Source organism: Heterodontus francisci, chromosome 3, assembly GCF_036365525.1.
Source record: "Heterodontus francisci isolate sHetFra1 chromosome 3, sHetFra1.hap1, whole genome shotgun sequence".
In the NCBI taxonomy this organism is placed as follows: domain Eukaryota; kingdom Metazoa; phylum Chordata; class Chondrichthyes; order Heterodontiformes; family Heterodontidae; genus Heterodontus; species Heterodontus francisci.
This window is the reverse complement of record NC_090373.1, coordinates 204,170,552-204,186,091: the sequence shown is the minus strand read 5'-3', so window position 1 is coordinate 204,186,091 and position 15,540 is coordinate 204,170,552. Positions and strand designations below refer to the sequence as shown.

Sequence of the window (15,540 nt, the reverse complement as noted above, 5' to 3'; positions counted from 1 at the left end):
ACTGGAAATGTTCCCGGATTCCCACATGCAGCAAGAGGAGCAGACCACAGCTTTCAGCTCTCCTGCCATGACTAAACCCTTTAAATTTAAAACTTTAGAAGACTGTTATAATAAAAAAAACAACTTAGTCTTGCTAAAACAATGACTTACAATTAATAAAATAAAAGCAAAATACTGCGAATGCTGGAAATCTGAAATACAAACAAGAAATGCTGGAAATACTCAGGAGGTCTGGCAGCATCTGTGGAGAGAGAAGCCGAGTTCGCGTTTTGGGTCAGTGACCCTTCTTCAGCACTGGCAAATATTAGAAATGTCGAAGGTTATAAGCAAGTAAAGCAGGGATGGGGCAAGAGATAACAAAGGCGAAGGTGTAGATTGGACAAGGCCACAGAATAGCTGACCAGCAGGTCATGGAGCAAAGGCAAATATGTTAATGGTGTGTTGAAAGACAAAGCATTAGTACAGACAGGATGTTAACGGACTGAAAAGTGAACAGCAGCAAGTACAGACATGAGAAAAAAACAGTGGGTAAGCAAACTGAACAAACTAAGATGAAATAAAATAAACATACAAAAAAATGTAAAAAAGAAAAGAAAAAGAACAAATAACTAAAATTGAAAGTAAAATGGGGGGCTCGTCATGCTCTGAAATTATTGAACTCAATGTTCAGTGCGGCGGGCTGTAGTGTGCCTAATCGGTAAATGAAATGCTGTTCTTCGAGCTTGCGTTGATGTTCACTGGAACACTGCAGTAAGCCCATGATAGAGATGTGAGCATGAGAGCCGGGGGGAGTGTTGAAATGGCAATGACTTACAATTCAATCCAATTTGAAAAATCCCCACCAGGATTTACTCACCAGTCAGCTGTGCTCTTTGGAAACTTTCGGCTCCCCTCATGCTCTTTGAGGACAGCTAGGAAATGAAAGGAGCTCTTTGCCCCCTCCACACCGAACTCCCTCAGTCACAAAACTCCTACTTTAGCACTCTAATGCAGCCCCAAGTCAGCACACCAGTGCAAATGAAGTCAGCACTGTAAGACGGCCCACTTTTATGCTGTCTGACTCCATCCCCTGAAAACTAGTTTAAGCCAGTGTTTATCTAATTTATCTAATTAACAAGGTGCAGCTGCAAGCAGAGCCTGAGTGAACTCTGTTTAAAACTGATCTAAAACTCACCTTCTCCAACCCAAAGAGCAACTGTTAATTTAATTTGCTAAATAAAAGAAAGACTAGACTTTAGATAAAACTAACCCTTAATTACCCTCAGTCACAAAACTCCCACTTTAGCAGTCTAATGCAGCCCCAAGTACAGAGGATCCCTCTGACCCTCTGTACTTCCTCGGTCCTACCATCCATTGTATATTCCCTTGCCTTGTTAGTCATCCCAAAATGCATCACCTCACACTTCTCAGGATTAAAATCCATTTGTCACTGCACTGCCCACCTTACTAGCCCATCTATACCGTCCTGTAATCTAAGGCTTTCCTCCTCACTATTTACGACACCACCAATTTTTGTGTTAGCTGCGAACTTACTGATCATATCTCCTATATTCACATCTAAATCATTGATGTACACTTCAAACAGCAAGGGTCCCCGCACCGATCCCTGTGATACACCACTGGTCACTGGCTTCCAATCACAAAAACAACCCTCGACCATCACCCTCTGCCTTCTGCCACTAAGTCAATTTTGAATCCACTTTGCCAAATTGCCCTGGATCCCATGGGCTGTTACCTTCTTGACCAATCTCCCATGCGGGCCCTTATTAAAAGCCCTACGAAAGTCCATGTAGACTACATCAACTCTTTACCCTCATCTACATATCTAATCACCTCCTCGAAAAATTCAATCAAATTTGTTGGACATGATCTCCCACTGACAAAGCCATGCTGACTATCCCTGATTAATCCCTGCCTCTCCTGATTAATCCTGTCCCTCAGAATGTTTCCAGTAGTTTTCCTACCACTGATGTTAGACTCACTGGCCTGTAATTACCTGGTTTATTCCTGCTACCCTTCTTGAGGGAACATCACTCTTAAGGTGCTCATATAACACACACACACATTTCACAGCTTGAAGGTACGACCAGTATTCAATCATGACAGCCGCATCACCCAAACAGATTGCACCAAACTCATCAACACACTTTCCTCTCTTTTCCAGGACACAGTGGCATACAACCACAGGCAGTCACACAAAAGCTCACCATAATTGGAACAGCCATAGTTGAGGTCATGGTCGGCAGTGTGGCTGAAACAATTGAAGATGATACTATCTTGATACCTAATCCTCTTTCTTGTATCCCACTTTCCCCTCATCCCTCAATCTCTTCTGATTTAGAAGCTGCAGAAGCATGCACCTCCAGAATTTTGCTGATCGCATCACTGCAACCCTATTCTTGTGCCTTTTGTTCTTTCAGATAACCAAGGACTACAACCTGGCCAGGCAGTGGCGGAGGAGCAGGAAATGAAGAGCAGAAGACAGCTAAAGAAACACCATCATTCGCTCTCACAATCGCAGCCATCATCTCAGATACTGACACTGCACATACTTAGAGGCTATCTTAGAGGTGGAATCCACACATTGTGAAGCTCCACGTATGAGAGGGCAGCATCCAGACTGCAGCAAGAGTAGCGCAGGTTCCGAAGAGCGAAGTCACTTGAGTTCAGTTGCAGAGGACTCAAATGAGAACTCTGATGGGGTGGTCTAAAGAAAAAGGCTGATGGGTATGCATAATGAAATGCTTGGTGTATTGGCAGGCCTGCCAGAAAGCCTTTGGCCAATGTCCAGAAGCATGGAGGAATCCAGTTCCAGCTTGGCACAGAGCTTTGCACAGAACTTGGAACTCATCCTTTCTAATGTGGAAGTGGTCAGCAACTCCATTCCCCAAACATGATGTCAGATCTGATGGTTGATGTCTCAGCTTCCATTGTAGCATAAGCAGAAGCCACCATGTCTGTGTGCTGTAGTGGAACTCAGACTGAAGTCCTGAGTGGTCAGCTTGCCGCCAATGGAGATCAGAATGCTACTCTCAGTTTGCTGTCACGCAAGTCCAGAACGCTGCCATTATAACTGCCGATACCAGTGTTCAAAGGGGCTTGCAGGATGTCATAGCAGTCCAGCAATCTGTCCTCAAATAGATTACTTGGATTGCTGAGGCACCAACCCGGAGGAGTGGCAGTGGGTCCATGGAGCATGAAGCTGCTGGCTTCTGTCAAGATGACAGAATTTGTCCTCCCTCCTTTTCTACTCTGCCAGTGCCCTTGCTATTACCTGACAGCCAACAAGACTAGACTGCTGCCGCCCATGCCGAGGTGGTGCAGTCCAAAGCTGGGCCTTCTAGGGTCAGCATTGCTCAGAGAGGTTGTCTTTCAAGGTCATCTGCAGTCTCTTCTACTGAAAATCATGCTGAATACACTTGGGTAGCACTGATTAGGAGTTCGAGGATATGTGAAGAGAAACAGAAGGAAGGCAGTAAGGGAATGCACAAGGGTGATGAGTTGAGGTTATTATGCAATATGACATGGTGTGTTTGATAGATTTGCTTGGAATATATATTTGTAATGCTTTTTATTTTTGCATTTTGGCTAAATGGGCACTGTGATGGTCAGTCACAGAGGGAAGGGAAGGTTGTGGAGCTGTTGGTCAATGGGGAATTAGGGTTGTGTTCACTGTAATTCCAATCAGATGAGTTGATTATGGACAACGTAGCTAGAAAGGGGCTGTGTTGGTTGCCTCCGCCCTTCCCCATTGTCATAGAATCATTATGGCACAAAAGGAGGCCATTTGGCCCATTGAGTCCACGCCTGCTGTCTTCAGACCAATCCAGTTAGTCCCATTCCCCTGCTCTATCCCCATAGCCCTGCAAGTTTATTTCCCTCAAGTACCCATTGAATTTCCTGTTGAAATCGTTGATCCTCTCTACTTGCACCACACTTGTAGGCAGAAAGTTCCAGTCACTAACACTTGCTGTGTAAGAAGCTTCTTCCTCACATCCCACCTTAACACCCAGAACCTTATATCTGTGTGCCCTAGTCCTTGTATGATCAGCTAATGGGAGCAACTTTTATTTTCTATCTTATGTAAACCTGCTATTATCTTATACCCCTCTATCAAATTGCCTATCAATCTCCTTTGCTCCAAGAGAAACAACCCCAGCTTCTCCAACCTAACCTTGTAGCTAAAATCCCTCATCCTTGGAACCATTCTGGTAAATCTCCTCTGCATCCTCTCAAGGACCTCCACATCCTTCCTAAAGTGTGGTGACCAGAACTGGCTGCAATACTTCTCCTTCTCTTCCTCCTGCTTCTTATCGACTTTCAGACTAGCTGGTGGCAAAGTCTGTTCTCTTTTGGTTCCAATATATCTCAGAATTGACATGCAATGCCCACAAAGTTACATACATGCAGTCAATGTCACTCTGCATCATGGGGAAATCTGCAATCTTCGTGAAACTGTCTGCTCACGCCACCTCCTTCTTTCTGGCAAGAGGAAAATGAAATGTATTCAGCTCTTTTGGAATACAGAACCTCAGTGACTTCTGTTATGCAAACGTGGACAACAAATTGGATGATTTTGCAAATATTGCCTACTTCAACCTGGAAGGAGCTAGACGTATAAATGTTCATAGCCACGGTGACCTTCACAACCATTTGCAATACCATTCACGCTCTACTCTGAGGCTGCAATTGTTGCTGCAGCAGCTAGCAGATTTCACTGAGGACTCCTTAGTGAAGCAGAGACATCTCTAACACTGTTTTTCGCTAAGGTTCAGGTAGGCAAAGTGCTCCCTGAACTGGGTGGATATGGCCTCCTGTTGAGAGCTCATCTCCCCCTCCTCCTCCTCCTCCCTCTTCTTGAAGTGTATCCTGTTCTGTGTTGCCTCTGCTCATTCTCATTGTCGTGCTGTAGTCCAAGGGATGCAAACACTTGCGCACATGTCTGGGAGTAGGTTGTCTATGCAAAATCCTTGAAATCAGAATAAAGTCCTTCAGCATGTGCCAAAACACTCCCTGTAGACTTTACCAACTTTCAACAACTCTGGAAAGTACCAAACACTTCACATTTGTGGCAAGAGCCAGTGGAAATCAAGCAACAACTAGCCTGAAAATAGTTGATGAAGCCTATAAGTCACACTGGTGGGTGGTCCTTCCTGCCACTGAACACATGTTCAGCTGTGTGAGGTTAAGAGAGGGCACTAACTGTTGTGTTGAGCTCTAAAATGCCGCTGACGTTCAATCAGCACGTTGATTGATATCAACATCTGCCTACTCTGCACACTTGCAGCAACTGCTTCCTTAAAGTACTAACATCATCACCAAACTGACATCTGGCACTGATAGCATCAGAAGTGTGTGTGCACGCACTGCTGATGCCATTTTGGAGGCAAAACAGCACTTATAGCACCAAAATAAATGATTGCTACAGAGCCGAATTTTATGGCAGTTGTATTCTGTACTAATTAGTCCCCATTGTCTCTGTTGAGCTGACAATGGGCATTTTTTAGTAATATTCTGTAGGGACACCAGTAACAATAGGATGAAGATAGGGATTGGGCCACTAATAATGAGCAAGATGACCTCACAAAAGAAGATACTGAAATGGCTGGGATAATGGGCTAAATATTTTCCCTCCTCCCATCAGAAATGATACCGACTAGCTGGGGGCGGATGGGAGTCAAGTTGTCAGGGGCAACATGTTGCATTCACATCTGTCCCCCCTCTCCACTACCTTATCTCACTTCAAAATAGGCATAGTTGGCCGCATGGCCTAGGCATGCAGGGCCTACTTTATATTGAAAAATTGCAGGTCAATCATTTCTTTGTTGCTGCAATGCCACATTGACTAAAAATTTCAAACAGCCAAATGTGATATCAGAACCTAGCAGCAGTCAGCGAAGTAGTCAGAAATGAATTAGGTAGGTATTATAAATTTTAATCTTATTGGGATACCTTTGGGCCAGGAGGAGTGCTCCCTAGGGCCAACAGGAAAGTCCTTCGGACTCCCTTTCTCCAGCCTTGCGGCATATGGTGCCAACGCCCTCCCCCACCCCCCCACCGCCTCCCCATGCCAGTGTCCCAGGGATACACTTTCAGATTCCACTGCCCTGAGCGTCACTCCCGCAGATATTCGATGGAAGACACAGGGACTGGAGTCCTTCCTAATTTCATTCCTTAAATGGCCTAGTTCTAATTCTGAAATTGTGCCATCTTAGCCCACCAGAGGAGATAGTTTTCCTGTGACTACCTAATAACTCAATGCAAGCAATACAACAAAAGATCCACGCAAATGAATAACAGATGAATATTAATCCTCCAGTCACTAGTGTAGACTAATCGGTAGAGATCGATTGCCATGATTAGTCAACAACTCCATTATTTTTGTATCATTTAACGACTAAGATGGTCGAAGAAGACCTTTGTCTTTTTGTTCTTGAGCACTTAAAAACGTAGTGGAGATTTTCTCTAGCACTTCCTATAGTACTACAATACAGTTATCTAATATAGCCGATGGGCCACCCATCAATTGCATATTTAATAAAACACTGGAGCTTGTGTTTAATTAGCATTGATAGAGGTCATCACATGTACAAATCTAACTAAACCTAGATTTTTATCTGTTATTGCTTTATTACTGTTTTCCATGTAGGAAGCATATAGCATCCTGAATAAATATGAAGTCGAGATTTCAAAGGAGGAAACAGAAGAAGTTGATACACTTCGATACTTTTTCAACAAATTGCAAGTTAAAGCTGTGAGTATTGTTTCTTTATCTTCATATATAGTACAAGTCAGAAAGAGTCAATGTTAAATCTATGGGAATATTTTGAGTTGAATAATATTCCGAATGAGCAATAATTCATTATTGCACTGAACCTTTCTTACATGGGTATAAGAGCAAATAGAAGATTACAGGAAATACCAATAGAAGTCCAAAGCACATGGAATAGATGAACAAAGCAAACCCCAAAAGACTCTTTTATTCAGTAGAATCTCATTTGTCAAAACAACAGTAATCTTCACTGATTGAAATTCCTCTGTAGGCAATTATTGGTACACTGGTTAATACTTAGATGTCAAATCCTTGTTTCCCACTTCCAAACCTGATTTGGACATTGTCACAAGAGGAATTCGAGACATAAAAGGAATGATAATACATGTTCATTGATTAGGATGAATTCCAAGCTAGAAGAATTAGGAGATTGCAGGATAGAAAAGTTAACATTGGGCAGACAAAGTTTGATGCAGAGAAATATGCAGTATTTTATGTTGAAAAAAACAACAGTGAAAAGGGGAATTTATGCGCAGAAGTAGAGGGCATGGCAGAAGTACTAAATGACTGTGTTCTATCTGTCTTGACCAAGGAGGAAGATTCTGCCAAAGTCATAGGGAAAGAGGAGGTAGTTCAGGCACTGGATAGGCTAAAAATTGATAAAACGGTATTAGAAAGACTGAAACACAAACAAGAAATTCTGGAGATACTTAGCAGGTCTGGCAGCATCTGTGGAGAGAGAAGCAGAGTTAACGGTTCAGGTCACAGAACCAGATGAGATGCATCCAAGTATACTGAGGGAAGTCAGGGTGGAAACTGCAGAATGACTGACCATAATCTTCCAATCCTCCTTAGATATAGGGGGTGGTCTGGAGGGCTGGTGAATTGCAAATGTTACACCCTTTTTCAAAAAATGGTGTAGGTTAAGCCTAGCAACTACAGGCCAGTCAGTGGGAAAGCTTTTAGAAATGATACTCCGAGACAAAATTAACAGTCATTTGTACAAATATGGATTTATTAAGGAAAACCAGCACAGATTTGTTCAAGGCAAGTCATGTTTAACTAACTTGATTGAGCTTTTTGATGAGGTAACAGAGAAGGTTGATGGGGGTAATGCAGTTGATGTGGTATTTGCCACAAAGTGAAAGCCCATAGAAAAATAAGGGAGCATGGTTACAAAATTGGTTAAGTGATAGGAAACAGAGATTACTGGTAAACGATTGTTTATTGGACTGGAGGAAGGTATACAGTGGGGTTCCCCAAGGGTCGGTACCAACACCATTGCTTTTCTTAATCTGTGTAAATGACCTACACTTGGGTGTGCAGAGCACAATTTCAAAATTTACAAATGACAGAAAATTTGGAAGTATTATGAATGTGAATAAGATAGTGATAGACCTGAAGAGGACATAGACAGACTGTTAGACTGGACAGACATGTGGCAGGTGAATTTTAATGCAGAGGAGTGTGACATGATACATTTTGGAAGGAAGAATGAGAAAGATGATATAAAATAAAGGATAACATTCTAAAAGGGATTCAGGAGCAGAGGCACCTGGGGGTGTATGGACACAAATCGTTGCAAGTGGCAGGGCAGGCATTGAGAAAGTGGTTATTAAACCATAGGGGATCCTGGAATAAAAACTGAAAATGCTGAAAATACTCAGCAGGTCTGGGAGCATCTGTGGAGGGATAAACAGAGTTAAAGTTACAGATCTGACCTTCCATTAGTTCTGTATTGCATTGCCTGAGAGTTTGGTGGAGGCAAATACATGGAGGCATTAGAAAGGGTGCAGAAAAAAGTTACAAGAATGGTTCCAGGGATGAGGGGCTTCATTTACGAGGATAGATTAGAGAAGCTGGTGCTATTTTGCTTTGAAAATAGAAGGTTTAGCGGAGATTCAATAGAGGTGTTCAAAAACATGAAGGGTCTGGACAGCGTAGATAGAGAGAAACTATTTCATTAGTGGAAGGGTCAAGAACCAGAGGACACCGATTCAAGATGAATGGGAAAAGAACTAAAGGCAACATGAGGAAAACTTTTGTACACAGCAAATGTTTAGGATCTGGAATGCACTGCCTGAGAGTGTGGTGGAGGCAGGTTCAACTGTGGCTTTCAAAAGGGTATTGGATAATATGTGAAGAGAAAAAATTTGCAGAACTAGAGAAGATGCAGGAGAGTGGGACTACTTGAGTTGCTCTTACAGAGAGCCAGCATGGACATGAAGGACTGAATGGCCTCCTTCTTTGCTGTAGCCATTCTATGATTCGACTATACCACTGTATGTAAAATAAACTTCACCTTTTAGTCAAATTGGTCAACCAATTTATGTTGTCGCAAACAAGCTGCACATTCTGGGAATGGTAACCCTTTCTATTGAGAGAAATATTTCAGTCTAGTAATGAGATGCATGCAAAGCATGCAGATTGTGGCAACTTGCACCTTGGGGAAGCTTGTAATGTTCTCTCGTTCTGCTTTGCTGTTACTCATATAGAGTACTCTGAACAATTCTGGTCTCCATATTATAGGAAATGATAAAGAGGCACTGGAGAAGATGCAAAAAGGATTCACAAGAATGATATCAGTACTGAGAGGATATATCTATAAGGAAATACTGAACAAGCTTGGTCTCTTTTCACTAAAAAAAAGAGAGAGGTGACCTCATAGTGGTCTTTAAGATGATGAAAACATTTGCTAGGGTAACTACAGAGAAAATGTTTTCACTAATGGGGAAGTTCAGAACTTGAGGTCATAAATTTAAGGGAGTCATTAATAACTCCAGGAGAAACATTAAGAGAGACTTCTTTCCCAAGAAATGGTAAGAATGTGGAGTGCACAACCAGAAAGAGCTGTCGAGGTGAATTGAATGGATATGTTTGATGCAAAGCTGGATAAGCACAAGTGTCGAAAGCAGTAGATAGGGTTAGATAGCACTAATAGGGTTAGATGAAGAAGGGTCAGAGGAGGCTTGCGTGGAGTGTAAACACCAGCATACACCAGTTGGGCCAAATAGCCTGTTTCTGTGCTGTAGACTCTGTAACTCTGTTGCTCCATCCATAATAATGTAGTGGATGTGTTCTTTCTGGGTAGAACCTTGGTGATCTCCCATATAGCATTTCACAGAAAATTATGAAATTGTTATGACCATGTGGTGAGGGATGTGGGTTGTCCCCTCTGTATTTTATGTGTCAAATAAACAGACAGCGACAGGTTTTCTTGCAGGGTTAAAACAGAAGATGAATCATTTATTGAGAAATATTCACTCCCGAAATGGTTGCAACTGCACCCGCACATGAACTCACTCGCACACACACACACAAGAAGAGATATATAGAGAGGAAAAGAGGTAAGGGGTTTAAACGAAGATAGGTTTTCAGAGTTCACAGTAACCTGTTGAATCTTCTCAGAGGCCAATTTCTTCTTTAAAGTTGCAGGCTTGGATTGTTTGTAGATTTCTCTGTTGGTTGAAATTTTAGTCTGAAGACAGGGGATTACTTCCAGTTCTCTGCACAAGTTGAAGTGTAGAACTCATAGCAGGGCACCTTCTTTTTGGCGTGCTGGATTTTTTCCCAGATCCCAGCTGGAAGTGTTTTGATGTTTTATCCTGATTATTTTCTCTCTCCTGAGAACTACTTTTAAGCTAAAAGTCTCTCACATCTTGCCTCTGTTGGGAGACATAGATCTTCCTCCTTGTGGTGACTGACAATGGCCCAGGATGTTGTTACTTCACATCTGTATTATTTCAGAAGAACCCATGCAACTCAAAAATGTCTCTTGATTGGTTGAGGATGGGTGTAATTGACACCTCTCACTTTGGAATGTATCCTTCAGTCATTGCCAGACAGTAAGACAGTTCGAAAATACAAGGCCAGATCTGGAGAATAGCCAATGTTGTTCCTTTGTTTAAGAAGGGTAGCAAGGATAATCCAGGAAATTATACGCTGGTGAGCCTTATGTCAGTGGTAGGGAAATTATTAGAGAGGATTCTTTCGGACAGGATTTACTCCCATTTGGAAACAAATGAACTTATTAGCGAGAGCCAGCATGGTTTTGTGAAGGGGAGGTCGTGTCTCACTAATTTGATTGAGTTTTTTGAGGAAGTGACGAAGATGATTGATGAAGGAAGGGCAGTGGATGTTATCTATATGGACGTCAGTAAAGCCTTTGACAAGGTCCCTCATGGCAGACTGGAACAAAAGGTGAAGTCACACGGGATCAGAGGGGAGCTGGCAAGATGGATACAGAACTGGCTCGGTGATAGAAGACAGAGGGTAGCAGTGGAAGGGTGCTTTTCTGAATGGAAGGCTGTGACTAGTGGTGTTCCGCAGGGATCAGTGCTGGGATCCTGGCTGTTTGTGGTATATATAAATGATTTGGAGGAAAATGCAGCTGGTCTGATTAGTAAGTTTGCAGACGACACAAAGGTTGGTGGAGTTGCGGATAGTGATGAGGATTGTCAGAGGATACAGCAGGATATAGATCAGTTGGAGACTTGGGCGGAGAAATGGCAGATGGAGTTTAATCCGGACAAATGTGAGGTAATGCATTTTGGAAGATCTAATACAGGTGGGAAGTATACAGTAAATGCAGAACCCTTAGGAGTATTGACAGGCAGAGAGATCTGGGCGTACAGGTCCACAGGTCACTGAAAGTGGCAACGAAGGTGGATAAGGTAGTCAAGAAGGCATACGGCATGCTTGCCTTCATCGGTCGGGGCATAGAGTACAAAAATTGGCAAGTCATGCTGCAGCTGTACAGAACCTTAGTTAGGCCACACTTAGAATATTGCATGCAATTCTGGTCGGCACACTACCAGAATGACATGGATGCTTTGGAGAGGGTACAGAAGAGGTTTACCAGGATGTTGCCTGGTCTGGAGGGCATTAGCTATGAGGAGAGGTTGGATAAACTCGGATTGTTTTCACTGGAACGACAGAGATGGAGGGGTGACATGATAGAGGTTTACAAAGTTATGAGTGGCATGGACAGAGTGGATAGTCAGAAGCTTTTTCCCAGGGTGGCAGAGTCAGTTACTGGGGGACATAGATTAAGGTCCGAGGGGCAAAGTTTAGAGGGGATGTGCGAGGCATGTTCTTTACACAGAGGGTGGTGAGTGCCTGGAACTTGCTGCCGGGGGAGGTGGTGGAAGCAGGTACGAAAGCGACGTTTAAGAGGCATCTTGACAAATACATGAATAGGATGGGAATAGAGGGATACGGTCCCCAGAAGTGCAGAAGGTTTTAGTTTAGACAGTGATCAAGATCGGCGCAGGCTTGGAGGGCCGAATGGCCTCTTCCTCTGCTGTACTGTTCTTTGTTCTTTGCTCTTTTGACCTTTGGTGGCCATTTTGCAGCACATTGTCCACTTTTTTAAAAAGAAAAGTCAGGTTGAGTTAGAATCATAGAAAGTATACGGCAAGAAAGAAGTCAGTTGACCCATCATGTCTGCGCGGCTGGAAAAAAAATCATCCAGCCTAATCCCACTTTTCAGCTTTTGGTACATAGCCCTGCAGGTTATGGCGCACATCCAGGAACAGTTTAAATGGGATGAGGTTTTCTCCCTCAACCACCCTTTCAGGCAGTGTGTTCCAGACACACACCACCCTCTGAGTGTTTTTTTCCCCCTCATCTCACCTCTAATCCTTCTACCAATCACTTTAAATCTATGCCCCCTAGTCAATGACCCCTCTGCTAAAGTAAATAGGCTCTTCCCATCCACTCTATCCAGGCCCATCACAATTTTGATCATCTCAATCAAATTTCCCTTCTGTCTCCTCTGTTCCAAGTAGAACAACCCAAGCCTATCCAATCTTTCCTCATAGCTGCAATTTTCCAGTCCTGGCAACATCCTCGTAAATCTCCTCTGTACTCTCTGTGGTGCAGTTACATCTTTTCTGTAATAAGGTGACTAGAGCTGTACCTAGTACTCAAGTTGTGGCCTAACTAATGTTTTATATGGTCTCCTCTACACTGGGGAGACCAAACGCAGACTGGGTGACTGCTTTGCGGAACACCTCTGCTCAGTCCGAAAGCATGACCCCGAACTTCAGGTTGCTTGCCATTTCAACACACCCCTCTGCTCTCATGCCCACATGTCTGTCCTGGGATTGTTGCAGTGTTCCTATAAACATCAACACAAGCTCGAGGAACAGCATCTCATTTACCGATTAGGCACGTTACGGCCTGCTGGACTGAACATTGAGTTCAATAATTTCAGAGCATGATGGCCCCCCCCCCCCCTTCTTTATTTTCAATTATTTTTTTATTTTTTATTTTTATTTTATTTTATTTCAGTTTGTTTCATCATTCATTTTTCCTACCATATGCCTGCCCACTGTTATTTTCATGTTTGTACTTTTGGCCAGGGCTGTTCATTTTTCTGTGCATTAACACCCTCTCTGCACTAATGCTTTGTCTTTCAACACAACATTAACATACCATTTGCCTTTGCTTCATGACCTTCTGGTCAGTTATTCTCTGTGACCCTGTCCTTTCAACACCTTGCCTTTTGTTATCTCTTGCCCCACCTCCACTCTATTTGCTTAAAACCTATTACATTTCTAATATTTGTCAGTTCTGAAGAAGGGTAACTGACCTGAAACATTAACTTCTTCTCTCTCCACTGATGCTGCCAGACCTGCTGAGTATTTCCAGCATTTCTCGTTTTTATTTTTAATGTTTTATATAGTTCCAGCATAACCTCCCTATATTCTTATATTCTATGATCATTCCCCCTATATTTATTTGTATTCTTGTATTTTCAATTGCTGCACTTCAAGTGTGTAACAATATATTGCTGGTGTTATCTGCTTGAACTTGAAACAACCTTGTGGCATAAAAGCTGAGGGCCATGGTGACAGTTCTTTACATGCCTCGGTTTGGGGCTTCAGTCATACCTTTGGTGAAGTCGAGTGTGACATCTCACACATTGTTCCTCATTGATGTCGAAGTATGCAACGCTCCCTCATGAAGAACCACTGCGATTATGCTCTCTTGCTCTGAGACCTTCTTTTCCCTCTTCTCCAAGCTGCTCATGATCACTCCTGTTTTCTTCGCAGCTCCCCTTCTTCTCCAGACCCAAAGATGGACCTACAATATCACTAATGACTGGACTAAATTTTTTCCAAACCGGACAACAACTTGTATTTATATCGGATCTTGAACATAATAAAAGATCCTATGGTGCTTCACAGGAGCATTATAAAACAAACTTTGACACTGAGTGACGTAAGGAGATACTAGAACAGGTAACCAAAGGTTGGTCAAAGAGTGAGCTTTTAATAAGCATCTTAAAGGAGGAAAGACAGGTGGAGAGGTGGAAAGGTTTAGGGAGGGAATTCCATAGCTTAGGGTTCAATACCTGAAGGCTTAGCAACCAGTGGTCGAGCGATTCAAATTGAGGATGGTCAAGAGTCCAGAGTTAGAGGAGTGCAATATCTTGGAAGATTATAGAGTCATCATGTCATTACGGCACAGAAAGAGGCCATTCGGCTCATCGAGTCCATGCCAGCTCTTCTTGGAGCAATCCAATCAGTCCCATTCCTTCACTCTATCCCTGTAGCCCTGCAAGTTTATTTCTCTCAAGTGCCCATCCAATTTCCTTTTGAAATCATTCATCGGCTCTACTTTCACCAACCTCGTAGGCAGCAAGTTCCAGGTCATTACCACTCATTGCATAAAAAAGATCTTCTTCACATTCCACCAGCGTCTCTTCACAAAACCCTCAATCTGTGTCCCCTAATCCTTGTACTATCAGCTAATAGGAACAGCTTTTCTTTGTCTATCCTATCTAAACCAGTCATAATCTCCACCTCTAACAAATTTCCCTTCAATCGCGTCTGCTAAAAGGAGAACAACCTCAACTTTTCCAACCTAAAATGAGAAAAGAAAGATCCGGAAATACTCAGCAGGCCTGGCAGCTCTGTGGAGAGAGAAACTGAGTTAATGTTTCAGGTCTGTGACCCTTTATCAGAAATGGTAAAAGTTAGAAATGTAACAGTCTTTGACGAAGTGAGGGGGGGAGGGAGGAAGTAGAACAAGAAGGAAGGACTGTGATAGGACGGAGGGGGGAAGAGTTTAAATAGCAGATGTCATGAAACAGAATGCAATTGGAGTGCTAAATAATTGTAGTAAAAGACAAAGCATGAGTCAATGAGGAAAGATTGGATAGGCTGGGGTTGTTCTCCTTGGAATAGAGAAGGCTGAGCATAGATCTGACCAAAATGTACAACATTTTGAGGGGCCTGGAAAAGTGGAGGTGAAGGGTCTATTCACCTTAGCAGAGTGATGAGGGGGCATATATTTAAAGTGATTGGTAGAAATATTAGAGGGGAGATGAGGAAAAAAATTTTCACCCAGAGGGTGGTGGGGGTCTGGAACTCACTGCCTGAAAGGGTAGTTGTGACAGAGATCCTCAACTCATTCAAAAGGAGTCTGGATATGCACCTCAAGTGCCGTAATCTGCAGGGCTACGGACCAAATGCTGGAAGGTGGGATTAGAATAGGTGGATCGCTTTTCAGCTGGCACAGACATGATGGGCCAAGTGGCCTCTTTCTGTGCCTTATACTTTCTATGATTCTGAGTCCAGAGAGAGTGCTAATGGCAGAATAATGAACCCCTGTAAAAAAAGCAAAAACATGAAAAATAAGTTAAAGAATAAATAAATAAATAACAAAATAATAAATAAAGAAAAGTAATGGGGCTCATGGTCTGAAATGATTGAACTCGATATTGAGTCCAGAAGGATGTATAGTGCCCAGTCAGAAAT

General features: G+C 42.8%; 1 protein-coding gene across 1 annotated transcript in view; it reads left to right on the top strand.

Moving 5' to 3' along the window:
• The window catches only part of LOC137367180 (dynein axonemal heavy chain 8-like), a 2,531,605-nt gene that overhangs the window by 832,131 nt on the left and 1,683,934 nt on the right, over nucleotides 1-15,540 (top strand). Inside the window, exon 102 of the mRNA XM_068028616.1 lies at nucleotides 6,650-6,754. Within this exon, the coding sequence (XP_067884717.1) occupies nucleotides 6,650-6,754 (105 nt within the window). The remainder of the gene's footprint in view (nucleotides 1-6,649; nucleotides 6,755-15,540) is intronic.